General features: G+C 48.1%; 1 protein-coding gene across 5 annotated transcripts in view; it reads right to left on the minus strand.

The window, feature by feature from the left end:
- IRF2 (interferon regulatory factor 2) overlaps window positions 1-17,193 on the minus strand; it is an 80,684-nt gene that overhangs the window by 32,336 nt on the left and 31,155 nt on the right. For all 5 annotated transcript variants that reach the window (XM_066236387.1, XM_066236382.1, XM_066236386.1 and 2 more), the window contains exons 2-3: window positions 5,981-6,076; window positions 125-224 (exon numbers count right to left, since the gene is read on the minus strand). In XM_066236387.1, coding sequence (XP_066092484.1) covers window positions 125-224; window positions 5,981-6,067 — 187 coding nt within the window. In that variant the 5' untranslated portion in view covers window positions 6,068-6,076. The remainder of the gene's footprint in view (window positions 1-124; window positions 225-5,980; window positions 6,077-17,193) is intronic.

The following is a 17,193-nucleotide window of genomic DNA, read 5'->3' on the forward strand; positions in this document are numbered from 1 at the left end:
GCATCCTTTCACAAGGATGATGGCTATCAAATCGTATCTTTACATAATTAAAAGAAATGAACTCACGAAACCAACAAAGAAACAACAGCACCCATCTCTGTCAAGGAGGCAGGGGCGTCGATACCTGTGTGGATTGCCCAGTTTCTAAAGAGCGGGGCATCCTTCTCCACATCCCACCCGTGTCTGGCTGCATGCATCCAGGGGATCTGAAAAATCTTCTTTTCCTGAAAAAAAAAAAAAAAAGGAAGTCAGAACTGTAGCCCTGGCTGTCAGGCCGCCACTGCGGAGGGCTCTTCAGTCCCAGCTGGTAGGATTCACCGACACACCCCTGCTTCCCCAGTAAAATCTACTGTCAGCCAAACCCACTTCCCCACGGGGCACCAAGTCGTGACAGTCCACCTGGGTGAGATCGGAGCCCGACGGAGTCCAGAGGACCAGGAATGCACCCCAAGGGCGCAGGGGACGCAGTGGGATGCGCCCAGGGGGTTCCGTTATCTGTGCCGTTTTTCTTTAAAGAACCATAGACAACTAGACGCTGGAGGAAATTTCTCATGCTTATTCTTATCATTTATTTCCATCAGTTGGTGAAGCAGACCTCCAGCTTCCTCAGTAAATTAAAAATTAGGCAACTCTCCAAAAATAACACCCGTTTGTGCTGCGAAAGGGAAGTTGGGCATATGTAGCCACTGGTTGCGGAGACCAAGTGCCTCACTCCGCTGGGTACAAAGATGTATCAATTATGTATCGAGATGATACTCCTTGAGGAAAGTCCCTCCGTAAGATTCCTCTTCTATCAGACACTTTCATCCCTCTCACAACCCAAAAGACAACTCAAACTCGCTTCTACCAAACCCCGGCAAACGCGTGACTAGAAGCCACTACTTTGGGAACAAAGTCACACTCATGGTACAACTACACATGGGTAACCTGGTTCAGCCAGCAGCACCTGGGCACCTTACATGTGACTACAGGTGCTCACATGGCCTCAGTTCTGGTTTTTTTGCAACAGTCTCATGAGCTACAGGTATGTTATTATTTCCACTTTACAGTTAAAGTGGCTGAGGAACAGAATTAAATCACTTGAACCGAGGAACTCAGGGCAGACAGAGTTTCAATTCCGGACCAAGGTCAGGAGACCCAATCTCCATTCATTTTTCACAGCACACCTGGCCTCCAGTGTCTGGATTTACAAGGTTTCCAGTTTTACAATGCATCTGTTGACTTGGATTATGTGGAGATCAAAGCCCAGGAAAAATAAATTTGTTTTTAAGCTCGCAAGCCGGTTCTGAGGATCCCCAGGTCCGGGCATCCCTGCACCATGCCCCGAGGAAGGAGAGAAAGGTCAGTAGGGGTTTCCCGCCACTTTGGGCTCACAGCGCAGGACAGAAAGGGACCCAACCGACCTCAAAGGGGCTGGGTGCCTCTCCAGGGAACCGATGACAAAGCCTGAACTCAAGTATTTCAGTACATTTGAGAGTTCCCCCAAAATGGGTAGAAGGGAAAATCCTGCCTTATTTAAAGCTCAGTCAGTAAAGAAGAACCGAAAGTGAGACTTCTCATAAAGTCCATCTGGTATCGCCCACCCAGAGGGGAGCGTCTCTGGGTCGCCGTGTCTACCCAGGCAGCCATCAGAGACGGACGCGGTGAAATCTTACTTTTCAATGGACATGGAAACCCCGAAAAGACTTATTGTAGGAAAGAGCTTTTCCTGAAATGCACGGCCAGCATCTACAGGTCCAGACTTCAAGACACAGCCCCTTGAAGAGTCTGCTACTTCACAGTTTTCTAGGTCAAAGGAGTTCGGGGCTGACGCATCTGAAATCTATCTCATGAGACACAGAGTTCATCTGATAAGGTCTTTTCAGGCACGGCGTCCATGCAGTGGGACGTGCACACAACCCAGTCTCCTGGAAGCCATGCCAGAATCATGAAGTGATGAAAGTAATAACTGAACTCAGCAAATATCCACCATGGATCCCCTTATAATGCGCAAAGATACCTAAGGAGGCGGAATTAATGCCAGATAAGCACATAAAAAGACTCTTAACACCACTAATCATTAGGGACATGTAAATCAAAACAATAATGAGATACCATTTCACACCCAGTAGGGTGACTAGAATAAAAATAATAATAATGACAAGTGTTGGTGATGATGCAGAGAAACTGGAACCTCCAGACGCTGCTGATGGGGCTGTAAGGTGGGACAGCTGCTGGGGGACACAATATGGTTGTCCCTCCAAGAGTTAAACTCAGATACAAAGTGCCACATAGGATATGCTTCCACTTATATGAACCTATCCAGTCTAGGCAAATCCATGGATTGATGGATGGATGGATGGATGGATGGATGGAAGGAAGGAAGGAAGGGAGGGAGAGAAGAAGGACAGAAAGAAGGAAAGAAGGAAAGAAAGAAGGAAGGAAGGAAGGGAGGGGGGAGGGAAGAAGGAAAGAAAGAAGAAGAAAAGGAAGGGAGGGTAGGAGGGAGGGAGGAAGGGAGGGAGGGAGGGAAGGAGAGAGGGAGGAACAACTAATAAACATATCACACATATTCCCTTGAAAGACCGTGTTGAAAGGTAAAGGTAAATTCATTTAAACCTGAAAGAGATTCTAACCAGTAAATGTCCCGGTCAGATCACTGTGTTATATGGGATGGATCTGAGTGGACTGTGACATCAGACTGAGCCCACAGCCCTGACTGCCCAGCCTGCACATGTGGTGGCTGCACACACCACGTAGGACCGCATGAACCTGAGTCCACTCATGTTTACATCTAAGAGCGTTGCTTGATGGAGAAGAACATTAAGATTACCTTGAGCAATGCAGAACAAACATACCTTGGCCCCAGGTGGAAACCAGTTCTTTTATTTCCCTCTGCCTCTTCTCCCCTCACCCCCAATATTCACAAGATGTTCCAATTTCACTTGCTAGTTTTGTGTGGACTCCTTACCCTGTTCCAGGACGGCCTGATATGTGCACAAGCCGGTACCTGCCTTCAGTGACGAGAACGGGGAGGTCTGGATCTATGTGCTGACCTCCGTTGCCTGGCAAACGGCCTGGCCTGGGTCCAGGCAGATCTCTGATATGAAATGAGATCATTGGTGAGCAGAGTGGGAACTGATTGAAGCTACCAGAGAAACAATGAACCCGGACGCCTTCCTTCCTTCCTCTAGAAGTGGCTCAGGAAAACCACGAGAGAGCAACTGCACAAATCCAGAGTGAACCTGGTCCTTTCAATGAACCAATCGCAAGAAGGCAGAAAAAGAGGGGGTTCTGTTCACAATCAGGAGAACTTGGAATGACAACAACCAAACACAACGTGTGGATCTTCTCTGGGGTCTGACTGAAAAAAATCAATTGTAAGGAGGTATTTTGGGAATATTCAAGACATTCTGAATATAAAAGGGGCAGTGATGAGTCTCTAAAAACATGATTAATCTTTGTAATGGACAATGGTACTATGAATATATGAGAAAACTTTAAGTCTTATAGATGTCAGAGAGTTGCCATGCACACAAAGATAAAACAAAATGTTCATGACGGTTAACTCTAGATGTGCATTACCAGGTCTAGATGGGAATCTGCTATATTATTTTTTCTAGTCAATAAGCTATTCAAAAATACTATATGTATTTGCAAATAGTTATAATAAAAAGTATCTGGCCCAGCTGAGCCCCCTTCCTGAGCTCATTGCAATGCTGCTCTGCCCAACTTCCCCGTGACTCCTTCTGCGGGATCCACCCCCTTTTCACAGCCACCCTCCTCCCAATTTACTGAAAGCAGGAGATGGAAACAAATCTAAGGCATTAATCAACCATCTATTTGTCTCTTACAAGAATGTAGTAGATTTGATAGACCATCCATTTGAGAGAGAGGTGACAACTGGCAGTGTTCTTAAGTCTAATTACCTTAACAGAACAATCAAGCCAGTCAAAATCAATGGGTGTGTCAAAAAAAAAAAAAACCCCACAAACAAACAAATAAACCTGAAGAAAAACTCATTCTGTTCAGATAACAAGGAATATGCTTTAATTTCACACTCTAAGCAATGTTATCTTATTCTTCAAAATATAACCCTACTTAACTGCTCTGTGCTTTGATTTCCTTGTCTATAAACTAGAAGAAAAAAATAGCAGTTATGTACCCCCGTGGTGGGGATTATGTGAGTTAAGGCACATATGTTACTTGGAAGCTTACCTGGTACTTAATAAACGTTAGTCTTCATTGTCAGTAGTGTCACTGTGATTGTTACCGAGTGCTTGATGTCTCTCCAGCTCTCCTTGCCTACCATTGCCCCTTTCCTCAGACCTCGCTGTGCACCCCGCTAACAGAGCAGGCCAAGGCACAACCTTAGTTCTTATCTGCTTTTTTGGAAGAGGCTCGTTGCAAAGCTCCTCCAGGATGCAAATCCAAAGCACGATAGAAATAGCAAGCCTAGAAAAATTATATTGCTTGCCATCAGGACCTTGAGATACACGACAGGTCACATGAAATGATCATATGGCTTCCTTAAGTTATTTCTATGGACTTCGTACCCCCATTAAGCTAAAAATTAGTGAAAAAAAAAAGTTGATGAAGGAAAAGGAACAAAAAGAATTAAGATTTGAGAGATATCTGAAATGATCAAAAGAGGTCAGAAGTGATATTAGTTAAAAAAAAAATGAAGCTGCAATATCCTGTACAGTTGCTAGAAGTGGCTGCAAGCTGCCCCGAGCTCTCGGCATGTGATACAGAGATAAAGCCTGACCAGCTAAATGATTCATTCATCGTGCCCTTAAGATTAAAAATGAGGGGGTAGGTAAAAGAGGAAAAAGAAATTTGCTCAGAAGAACTGCAATATTCTTGGTAGTGGAAGAGAAACATCCCTTGTAGGCCCTCTTTAAAAAAAGCATAATCTGCCCTGGCTGCTTGGCTCAGCAGTAGAGTATCCTCTTGGCATGTGGAAGTCCCGGGTTTGATTCCCAGTCAGGACACACAGGAGGAACAACCATCTGCTTCTCCACCCTTCACACTCCCTTTCTCGCTTCTCTCTCTCTCTCTCTCCTCCCTTCCCGCAGGCATGACTCAAATAGTTCAAACAATTTGGCCCATGGGCTGAGGATAACTCCATGCCCTCGCCTCAGGCAGCTGAAATAGCTTGGTTCCCGAGCAACAGGTAGGCCCTAGTCCAGGCACATCTGCCTCCCTGCCTCCCCACCTCTCAATAATAATAATAATAATAATAATAAAGCATAGTCTATTATATTTACTTACTTTTTTAAGTCATAACTATCATCTCAGGTGTTCTTTACTATTACAGACACTGTCTTCCTTCCTCACCCTTACCAGGTAGGGTCAATTAAATTGAGAGGTTGAGGCAGGTGAAGTAAGGAGGGTTTATGTCTACATGGGGGTGTGTATGATAGAATGGTTCTCTTTTTTTAGGACAGGTAGGCACATAAACAGGGTTTCACAATGAAGATAAAGAGAAGACATTTTATTACTATGTTGTAGACCTGAAACTAAACTAAGATGGAAAATCAACTGTAATTCAAAAGTATAAAAAAAAAGAAATGAAAAAAATTTTCGTTTAAGAAAAGACATTCTTAAAAGACAAAACAAGTCTTTACAGAGAATATATTGGAAAACAATCAATAAGCTCCATTCTCGATATGAACCCCTGCAGCCTCTGTGTCCTTTCACCCTCAAAAGCCAGGAGAGGCCAACAAGGAATTTAGAGGAGGAAGAAGGTGATAAAAGCACAGGCAGAAGCTTCTGGAAACAGTCATCCCAAATACCCAGGGTGAGCTGAAACATAAGTCAAAGGTGATAAAAATCTTTCTACGACAACGATGTTTTTATGATCATTTTTGCTTGGCTGATTTTGCAATTAACAAGCATAACATGTTGAACGTGAAGAACAATTTTGTTTGCGGAGGTCCACATGCACACAAGCGCACGCGCACACACACGAGCGCACACAGGCACCCAGCGCACTCACCTTGTTCAGCCACTTCAGCCCCGGTATAGTGTTGGAGTTGATCTGGTCCTCCAGCCACGGGCGCATGCGCATCCTTTCCACCGGCATGGTGCCCCTCTGCAGGGAGAAACACAGCGTGAGGCGCTTCTGCTGCCGTGCCCACACTGTCAGGTTCTACACCCCAGCCCGGTCCTCTTCTAGTGTCTCCTTCCTATGACCACACGGCTATGTGTGTGGGGACTGGTGGGGTACGGCATGCTGAGGGCCTCTGCCTAGAGCGCCCTGCTCCTGCTAGAGCGCCCTGCCCCTGCTAGAGCCCCCTGCCCCTGCTACAGCAGGCGGGTCGGGTCATTCCAGAGGGGCGGCCCAGCCTGCTCTCCGAGGAGAGGGTCCCAGGGAGGAGGCCGGGCAGGCAGGAACGGGCCCGGCCACCTCTGAGTGACCTTCCCTGAAGCCGGGTCCGACCGGCTCCCAGTCGGGCTGTGTTTCCAGCAGACACCGTCACTGCCCCAGGCACACAGGGCGCTAATGCTGTCCAATACCTGCGGCTAGCGTCCTCCCGCAGACCAAGGGTGGACAATCAGTGCAAAACGGTAGTCGTGAGAAAAGCCTTCTCATTAACACTTCAGTCCCCTGGGTACGGGGATTACAGAAATGCCTGGAGCCCCTACCACTGCCACTTGAAAGCGGCAAAGGAGTCCATTCACGGGCGAGGTTTTGCACTAAACAGGAGTCCCTCCTGGCTCCGCCCACCTACTCCCAGGCCCCCCCGCGTCCTGCTCTGGCTTCAGCCTTGCTCCTAGTTACAGCTGCTATCAATGGCTCCCCCAAGGACCTCTGGGCACTGCCCTCCCCCGCTGACCTGATAACACCCTCCTTTTCCCTTGCACTCACTCTCCCTCTGAAAAGTGCTTCATGAGCTAAACACCTTTTCTCTGCCGGCCACTTGATGTTCTCCCCTTCCCCCCCCCCAATCTAGACGGCCTTTCCTTTGTCCATCAGGTTACATCGAGTAGAACCACTAACAAAGAAGTACTGTCAACCACTCATCTTCATCCCCCTTACACATGTATTTCTATTTAATGCGGATTCAAAAGCCAAGACGATGCCAGTTCAAGCCTCCATTCTATAGGGCCTCGCGACAGTGTGACATCATCCTCTTTCAACCCTTAGCTGTTTCTTTTACTCATTTCCTCTCAAAAAAAAAAAAATGACCTCTGAAGATTCTATTCAGATGAATTGAAGCTGAGATGACCAAAGTCTCATTAAGTCCCCTGTCCAGCTCGCAGAGGACTTCCCCTCCTCTGTGCCCTGCCTCCAGCTCTTGCCAGAGTGCAAGCATCACTGCCCCACGGCGTGGGGCGCACCTTGTTCCTGGAGAGCCTGATTAAACTCCGGACTAAATTCTAGAGCCCTGGTCATCTCTGTGTTACGGATGCGCTCAGTGTTCCCGATGCCTGCTGCTCCCTGCTCACACCATGCCCTCTCTCCTTCCTCCCTGGGCCTTGGCAATCCTTACCCATCCTCCCTCTCCTCAGGACTCGCCAGACCACACCAGCCTGAAGGAACCTGCCCCCCTCCCATGCCCACAGCACTCAATGACCTTACACGCACATTTGCAAACCAAACATAACTGTCAACTTTCAGCTGTGTACACTCTCTCTTCCTAACCAAGCTATAAGCTCTTTGAGAGCAGAAACTCTGCCTATCATGGGTCTCTTTATACCGCATTTCCCCATGTGTAAGACACACCCTTTTTTGAAAACTTTGGGGTCTAAAACCTGGGTGTGGCCCTGGCCAGTTGGCTCAGCGGTAGAGCGTCAGCCTGGCATGAGGAAGTCCTGGGTTCGATTCCTGGCCAGGGCACACAGAAGTAGCCATCTGCTTCTCCACCCTTCCCCCTCTCCTTTCTCTCTCTCTCTCTGTTCCCCTCCTGCAGCCAAGGCTCCATTGGAGCTAAGTTGGCATGGGCGCTGAGGACGACTCCACAGCCTCCGCCTCAGGCATTCAAATGGCTCTGGCCACAACGGAGCAATGCCCCAGATGGGCCGAGCATTGCCCCCTGGTGGGCTTGCCAGGTGGATTCCGGCCAGGCGCATGCAGGACTCTGTCTGTCTGACTGCCTCCCCACTTCTAACTATGGAAAAAAAACAAACAACAAAAAATTGGGTGCATCTTATACAGTGGTTGCAGATTTTTTTACTTGCATTTCCCGCTTTTTTGCGTGGATGAGGAGTTGTATGAATTTTATGATGAATAAAACTTGAGTTCAATAACTTTATATAATACATATTTTTTTCAAATTTCGGGCCCCAAAATTAAGGTGCGTCCTACCATGGGAGCGTCTTATACCCGGGGAAATACGGTAATCCCACACAGCCCCAGTGCTGCCTTCCTCCCAAGAGAGTGCAGTATGAGAACCAGGCCAGTTCTGAAGACCAGCGGGCGGGCTGCTGCTGCTGCAGGTTGGCTCCGTCCACTCAGCTGGTGGCGTCAGGCCATCATTCTCTGAGACAAGCAAAAGAAACGTCAAGGACAGTCCATAATAAGAACATGGAATGGTCACAAGGAGCCCCAAATAGAGCTGCTCTTACAGGTGCTCAAGTCGTCTCACTCATTCAAAGATCCTTTACAGAGAATGATCTTACAGAGAATGATATTCCAGGAGGACAAGGGAAGACATTCCCTGCCACCTAGGAACGCCCGGAACGGTGGGACAGGAGAGAAGAGACTCGGCACAGCACACACACAGCGCTGTTACAGACTGCAGAGCCGGGGGCGTGGGGAAACACTGTCCACAGAAGACTCCCCGGGGGGACTGACCACAGGGACAGCTCTGCCCAGCAGGGTGATGAGCACCAACCTGGTCTCAGGATTTCAAGACCCAGAGAAGGGCAGAGCAGTGAAGAAGGTCGAGGGAGCAGCGGGAGTAGCTACGGTAGTCACGAGTCCTTCTGAGGGGACATCACGGCAACAGAACTGCTATGGACGACTGTCCTGGTCTGTCTAAACTCAGCAACATAGAAAGTGACCGGTAAGAAATGACCCTGCTTTCAATCTGCCGTGATGGTCACATGGTATTTCCTCCCATATATTTCTTACAAACAAACTATTTAGGGGGGAAAAAAAAAGGATCACACATAAAAATACTTCAAAAAGCTATCTTTAGGCCCTGGCCAGTTGGCTCAGCAGTACAGCGTCCACCCAGAGTGTGGAAGTCCTGAGTTCGATTCCCAGTCAGGGCACACAGGAGAAGCGCCCATCTGCTTCTTCACCCCTTCCTCCTCTCCTCCCTCTCTGTCTTTCTCTCCTCTCCCACAGCCAAGGCTCCACAGCATCAGGCCGTAGAATGGCTCTGGCTGCAATGGAGCAGAGAATCGCCCCTTGGTGGGCATACAGGGTGGAACCCGGTCAGGCGCATGCGGGAGTCTGTCTGACTGCCTCCCCGCTTCTAATTTTGGAAAAAAATACAAACAAAACAAAACAAAAAATAAAAAAGCCATCTTTAAAACAAAAGTTTACATGGGGCAGTACGACGATCAACGTCATTATTTGCAGATTCTGTCTTTGCAAACTCTCCTACTCACTAAAATTTATTTGTAGAACCCAAATCAATTCTCGGGGTACTGTCATGGTCATTAGCAAACATGCATAGAGAGGGGGAAAATTGGGGTCTTCCAACATAACCATTTCCAGCTGAGGTCTGACCAGAGGACCTTCTGCCTTAGTTCACACTATAAACAAGTATTCTCTTCACTGTCTCAACATTTTTCTCATTTTTCTGCTCTGTCATACCCAGCAAGGATGGTTTGTCTGATTTGTGGTCCAATGCCCCTAAGCGCAAGAAGGCTGTCACGTGCCTTATGGGGAAAACACATGTATTTCTGGCATGAGTTACAGTGTTGTTGGCTGTGAGTTCAATGTTAATGAATCAGCCATTATTAAATACGAAGTCTTTAAACAGAAACAGACATAAAGCAAGATCACCGATTGGTGGGTGAAAATGCTGTGATCAGAGGCTCACAGGAGCCTTAAGTTCTTATACAAAGAGGGGAACTTTGCACAGAGACTCACACAGAGAACGCCACATGAAGACACACAGAGGAATGGTGGCCATGTGAGGACAGACGCGGAGACTGCAGGGATGTTGGGGAGGCAAGGAAGGGTCCTCCCCGTGAGGCTTCAGAGAGGGCAGAGCCCTAACAAGCTCTTCGATGTTGAGACCTCTGGCTTCCAACACTGTGAAGAGACTCATTTCTGTGTTGTCAACCACCCACCCAGTACGTGCACTCTGTCCGGCAGCCCCGGGGAACTAAGACAGGGGCCCTCTGAGTCAGGTCACAGGGCGCCAACCCGGAGCACAGGTGAAGGCGCCCTGAGGGAGTGAGAAGGCAGGGGAGACTCGGCTCCGGCCCCAGGGCAAGAGGGGGGGCCAGGGCACCAGAGACAGGCTGGCCCTGCAGGGCCTGGAGCACCATGCCCAGGATGGAGCCCGCCATGCCAAGGCTGAGAGAACACTGGAGATTTATATGAATAAAAGGTATGATCAGTTTTATTAATAGTAAAGGTTAAGAGCTGATTAAACTATCTAGATCAGTGCTTCACCCACTCGAATGTGCAGACAAATCTCAACGCAGGAAGTCTAGCTCAGCCCTGCGATGAATAAGCTCCTAGGCCCTGGGACCGCACTGAGGAGCAAGGCCGTAGGTTAACTTACATTTTTACTTGGCACCTGGTTCTTCCGTGACTTCCTGCAAAGTCTGGTCATCCTGGCAGACAGACCTCATTAGTGTCACTGTCAGATTCCGGTGTGTCACCTACCTATTGGCTCAATCCTTATGTACATACTAAGCCTTTCTAACCAGGATGCCACTCTGCCAAACCTCAAAGTTTATCACTTACCAACCAAAATACTATGGAAATCACACATGTCAAATTTTTTCTTAAGTCTCCAATCAGGACTGTCGTTAATTATAAACAGATTTTTAGGGAAAGCAAATACGGCAAGGACCTTATCAGAGAAGGGAAAGGGGTATAAAGGGCTTCACTTATTTGGGGTTTTTTTGTTTGTTTGTTTTTTGGGTTTTCTGTTTTGTTTTGTTTTGTTTTAATAGCCAGCACATCCCTGCTGATACAAAATGAAAAAGCAAGCCTTTTACATGAAGGCACTTCCTTTTTTTAATTCGATTTTATGGAGGGGTGCCACCTCCCACACTGAACAGGTAATGAGTGACCAGTGGTCTTGGCACACGACACGACTGAGAGAGGGTACAGCTTGACGCGGAATGTGAGAACGCACTCGTCCTCTGTGGAAGAAGCAACGGTGGAGCCCTCCACGGACACTAGCGCCAGAAACTCCCCCTGCAGTTTGGCACTATAAATGTATTTTATTTCCAGGGATGAAAAGGCTTCAGTGACGGTCCCAGAGGGTCCGGGGACTGAGTGTCGAGAGTGCTGAGTAATACTCGGCGTGCATTTTCTAGCTTCCACCAATGACAAAGTGACAGGTTGGTCTTCTCTCTACAACACAAGTTTCCCACAGGCACCAAGACCGTGGGCACAGGAAACTTAAACAAAGCAGAAGAAGGCAGGGAACAGGGTAGAAAACACCCAGAGAACTAAAATACCCCAGGAACCCAGGACTGGGTTCTAGTCCTGATTTTGGCCATCACTACAGTGTGTCCTTGGGCTGGTCACTCAGTCTTTCTAGACTGCACTTCGATCATCTGGAAAAAAGGAGAGGTTCACCATGATAATGGCCGAGGTCATCGAAGATTCTAGGAATCCTTTTGTAACACGAAGACTCATTCTCTGATTTATCTCTTTTATAAGCCTCTAATCTTGTGCACTGTGTTGCTTTTCAAAGTGAAATGCTCAGATTTTATGATTCTCTAACTCTAAAACATGAAGCATCTAACCTCAAGCCTGACAAATTCTGTATATATTTTTTAATGTTTATTTTTACTGATTTGAGAGAGAGAGGAAGGGAGAGAGGGAGAGAGAGAGAGACCAGAACATTGATCTGTTCTTGTATGTGCCCTGACCCAGGATCGAACCGGCAATCTTGTGCCTTTGGGATGATGCTCTAACCAACTGAATTATCCAGCAGGACTACCCTCAAGCCTGATAAAAGGTACTTTCTGAAATCAGCTACCACGACCCCTTTGAGTCTGGGTTGGGATCAGGTTCCAAACCATGGTGTCGTGCTGTAAATCAGTTCGTTACAGGGCGGGTAGACAGAATGTTACTGCATAAAGGCATGCGAGTTGACCGCTGTGATTTATAGGGCGGGAATCATGTTCCCTGTCAAGCTGACAATGCTATTAGTGGCCTTAACAGATCTTGGTGTAGTCATAGCAATGACAACTAGTTACTGGACACTTACTATATGCCAGGCATTAACACCAGGGTTTTCTACGAGTCTCTCACTTAACTCTTACAACCCCAGAAGGTAGGGCCGTCATTACCCGATGTTACAGATGAGGGGAGCGCTGGGGAAGTGCTTGCAAAGGCCACCTGCTGGCAAGCAGGGAGGCCCAGACTCTCGCTCAGGTCTGTTGGGAATGCCCGGGCTCAGAAACCCCAACCTCAGCCTGCATACTTTAGGAAGCGGTTTGAGGGCCTTTTCCCTGTTCTGCCTGAGCCTTTCCCTGCTCCTCTGCTTTGCATCCACTGACATATTAATCTTCCTAAAAGATCACTTAAACAACTTACTGTCCTGTCCAAGAGTTTCTGAACGTCGCTGCCAGCCTGAACGCAATACAATCTTTGGCTGAGAGAGGGGTGCTCTTGGTCAAGCCCAGGAGCCTCACAATGACTACTCAACAGAAAAAATGGCCGACAGGAGACCATGGAAAGATGCCTTCAGTTAGTGCAAGAAAATAACTGCTATTCAAAAACTTTACATACAGCAAACGTTTCCGTCAAGAATGAAAAGGAAATAAAGGCGCCAGAGAAAAACTTAAGAGAATTTCCCACCAGTAGCAGGGCCTATCAGTTACAGAAGATAGGTCACACTCCCCAGGGTCAAAGGAAATAAATAGGTCAACACTGGGCAAGGGTGAAGGTCCAAGCATGGGCACGTGGACACGAAGAAGCGGGGTGACGCTCGAGTCTGCGTCACAGAAGCTGACACCGCAGTGCTTGGCCCCGTCTTACAACCGCATCGTCTGTTCCAAATAAACTCATGAGGATTCCTGTCCCCTAATAGCCCTCCTTACACAGCCACGTGCCCACCCCTCTTACCAACCCACAGAAATGCTACCCTCCCAACCAGAGCGAACTCAAGTCCATCCTCCTCCATGAAAACATCTCTCCCAACTCAAACCTCTTGACCCTCTTCTCTTACTTACTGCATGCATTGCCGGTGCACCAGCAAGTATGTACTAAACATACATTATTACAAAAGAAGTAAATAAACCGTGCTATGAGCAATGGAAGAAGATTCCAAGTTGTGTACGACACGATCACTACCCTCAAGGAATGAATGCATCAGCTGGGGCTATGAGACATAAATCATGGGAAGGTCTCTAATACTGTAATTATTACTACAAAGGACCGCACGCGAGATCAGAAGGCAGCATGTGATTAATTGCCAGCTAGGCGAGCGAGCTCATAAAGGACACATAAATCACTATTAGACGGGTTTGCAAGGGGAAGCTCGATGGTAAAGAGCTTCTAGGACAGGGAGGAATTACCTCGGCAGAGAGAAGGCGGCAAGCCAGGCAAGGGAAAGGGTGGCGGAGGTGGCCAGAGCAGGACAGGGGAGGAACACGTGCCTGCTGGCGCGGGCAGAGCAAGTGGCTTACGCACCAACAAGGTCAGCTGGCACGCGGGAAGCACACGCTGGGTACTTTACATAAGTCATCTCTCACCCTCACAACAGCCCTCATCAGTTAAATATTATCGTCCCCACTTTACAGATGAGGGAAAGTACAGCTGGAAAAGGTAACCAAAAAAAAAAAAAAAAAAATAGCAAAAAAGAAAAATGTGTCCTAGTCCCCAGATGAAGGACCAAGGTTTGAACCCTGGTCTTTGTGGAAGGTCTCCAATGCCCAGCTAGAGACGACTGAAAACTTCTGAATTCCCACATTTTACTGCCATCAACCGAGCAGCGCTCTCTACAGGGGCCGACAGAGGCAAGGGGGGTGAGCTGGACGCTACCGCTCTGGTCCAGGATTGTGGCTACGGGAATATACAGAAACACACACACACTCACACACACACTCACACACAAGTGGCAATACACTTGTGGAAATAGGACAGCAATTTTTCGTAGTAATTTTTCCAGGATATACAGTGATCCTCAAACCACAAGTTATTCTTACATGACATTCTACATGCCTCACACTGACTTTTTTTTTTTTTTTTTTTAGCAAAGGCAAGAATTTCAGCACAAAATGATGTGAACTGAGAGGACACTGGAGTTGAAAACTGAACAATCATCGTCGTCATCCCCATCACATTCGTTCAAGCGTTCCCCAGAAACCGTAGGCTTTCCCCGCACCGCTGCCTTTAACCTTCAGACCAGCTACATGAGGTGTACAGTATCTCACCTCCCTCTGGCAGAGCAGGGCATAAAGCTGCAGAGCTATGAGGTGGTAAAGCCAGCATTTCAAATCCAGACCCGCCTGACTCCGGAGAATATGCCAAAAAACCTCTCGACCAGTGTTGTTTCAAACCTCGGGGTAAAACCCATCTGAAAGCAATTTATTGGATTAAGGTCAGCACTGCACCGTTCACGCTAGGAGAAGGCAGAATAGAAACTGTGCGAGTCCCCCACATAAGAGTGAGCACTGCTTTATTAAACTCTTGTTTCCATTTTACGTTCTAACTGGCTCTGTGGTAGAAAAAGTCTAAGAAGCACTGCACCAGGCAGAACTGCTTCCCAGATGTGGAAGCAGATGTGTGCGAGCGTGAGCACATGGGTGGCGGGTGGAAGGCGGAAAGCAGAAGAGAAGGCGTACGCCCTTCGAGCTGGACCGACTCCTGGCAGACGGAAGGGAGATGGATGCAGGAGCAGTTTCACGGCACGCTCAGGGCTGAGAGAAAAGACTATGATTCTGTATGGGGGGGGGCTGGCGGACTTTGGGACGTACCCATTCAGCTCTACTTAATACTGCTCTGACTACAGTGTTGAGATCGCCTCACACTCCTGTGGGATCCTGGAGGATGCAGTTAACACGTAGCGTTAAGTCATGACATCAGAAAGACATTACTGCCTGGATGGCGTGCCGGACACAGAATAAAGCCTGCCTCTCAGTGGGCATACTCTTCACACCAGTGCCGAACCAAGTTTTAAGGATTTGTTCAACTTCAGGAAGAGTTCATTCAGCCATGGCAATCCGCTGTAGGAGAGCCATTGGGTCCCAGATGTGATCCTTAGTTCATGGATTTCTTGTTTTATTCTCCTGAACTTTTCAAAAGATGCATGGCAGAGAGTCACTCAAGGGATTGGGTCTCTAACCCAGTTTCTCTCAAGGTTTTAGGCAATTCAAGCATGAATTCTCCTAGTCGGTGGAAACCCAACCTTGAATGATGTAGCAGGATTGCTGTATATGGTTGGTCTAAATATATCATAATCCATATTTACACTTTCCTCTTCACCTAAGTCAGCATCCCAAAACTCTTCCTGCAATGTTATTACCTGAGGAATTTTAAAAAAATTCTGGCCCCATGCCAGACCTACTGAGGAAGGATCTCTGGGGCCCAGGAATCTGGAATGCTTTATTGTTCTAGGATCATTCTGATCTCCCTGGGACGTATCACTCCATTTAGTGCCCATTCACCCAGTGGTCTTCCAGTTTCCACGTTTAGCAAACATCTTCTATTGAGTCGTGGGAAACGGGGAGGCCAATGGTGAATAGATTTCGTTATGAATGGATATAAATGCATACGAAATTAAAATTCTAAAATGCCTTTAAATACCACAGAATGAGTTTCCCACGCTGAGAACTATCCAAATGATAGTTTTGCATATTCACCGTTCTACTCACAATTTTCTTGTTCAGCATGTTTTCTGTTATCCTTTTAGAAGATATTACCATAGCTCCTTTACCAAAATTACCCCGTCTCTGACCACAAGCGACGCTGGGATCTGAAACAGTGTGATTTGGCCTCTGACTGTGACTGCGCTGAGCCCCAACCCCAAGTCAAAAGAGAAACTGACATATGGCCTCCACGTGTGTGCTCGAAAGACACCAAAATATCAGTGGTTTTCAGTAGTGTCAGTGGCCCCACAGGCGTTCTAGAAACAGTGCTCCGTCCAGGGAGGAAGCCTGGAAAATATACGGAACGCGTGACATCTATGAGGATGTGCGCTTTCCCCAGAGAGACAGTCCGTCCTGTACAGCCGGCTCCGCTCCCCTGCCCCCTCCCCCTGGAACGTCCACGCTCTGACCCCTTCTCACCGCTCGTGTGCACCAACTCACGGCAACGGCTGAACGACACCGTCAGCACACAGAGACCACGAGCACCTCGCCTGAGCTCTCGGGCTCTGCAGACCCCGTTTGCCTCTCCCTCATGGGTTCCTGGTCCCCACAGCAGTGGTTCCGGCTCCTTCCACCCTCACATGCCCTGGTTCCCCGCCATGCTCATCAGTCCCCGCAAATGACCTCGCCTCCAACGTCAGAGAGAAACACAGAGCCCCCCACCCCCCGCCCCCAGGCCCTTCTTTCTGAATTGCTGACGCCCGGTGGTCCCTCTTCACACTTATCCGGGCTTCTGTGGCCTCTTTTTGCCTTCCCCGGAACAGGTGGGTGGCAACGCCTCCCCATGACAGGGCACATGAAAGGTTTGAGAGGAGAAATACTCTGGTTCGTTTCTGGTCTACTGGATTGGGAATACCTTCGGGGTATGCAAAAAGAGGTGTCGGGCGGACATTTAGGCTCAGGAAAGAGGTTTAGCGTAGAAATAGCCACGCACCCCTTCACGTATTGTTCAAATGCCACCTCTTCCAAGGCCTGTCAAGCCCAACACAAAACTTCCCTTGGATTTGTAAAGCACGCCGCCTGTAACATGTGTCCTACGCTGTCCCCTTTCATTGTTATGTGCCTTACTCCACTGAGACAAAAGCTCCTTCCCAGCTGGAAACCTACCTGAAACCTAAGTTAATATTGCTACATACGTCAATTATGGAGTCTTGTACTTGCACCCCGCAGGTAACCAATAAATACAGACCAGCCCCATCCGGCAATGCTGGACGTGTTTCTATCCCCCACCCCACCCCTGGTCCG

This window comes from Saccopteryx bilineata, chromosome 6 (genome assembly GCF_036850765.1).
Source record: "Saccopteryx bilineata isolate mSacBil1 chromosome 6, mSacBil1_pri_phased_curated, whole genome shotgun sequence".
NCBI lineage: Eukaryota > Metazoa > Chordata > Mammalia > Chiroptera > Emballonuridae > Saccopteryx > Saccopteryx bilineata.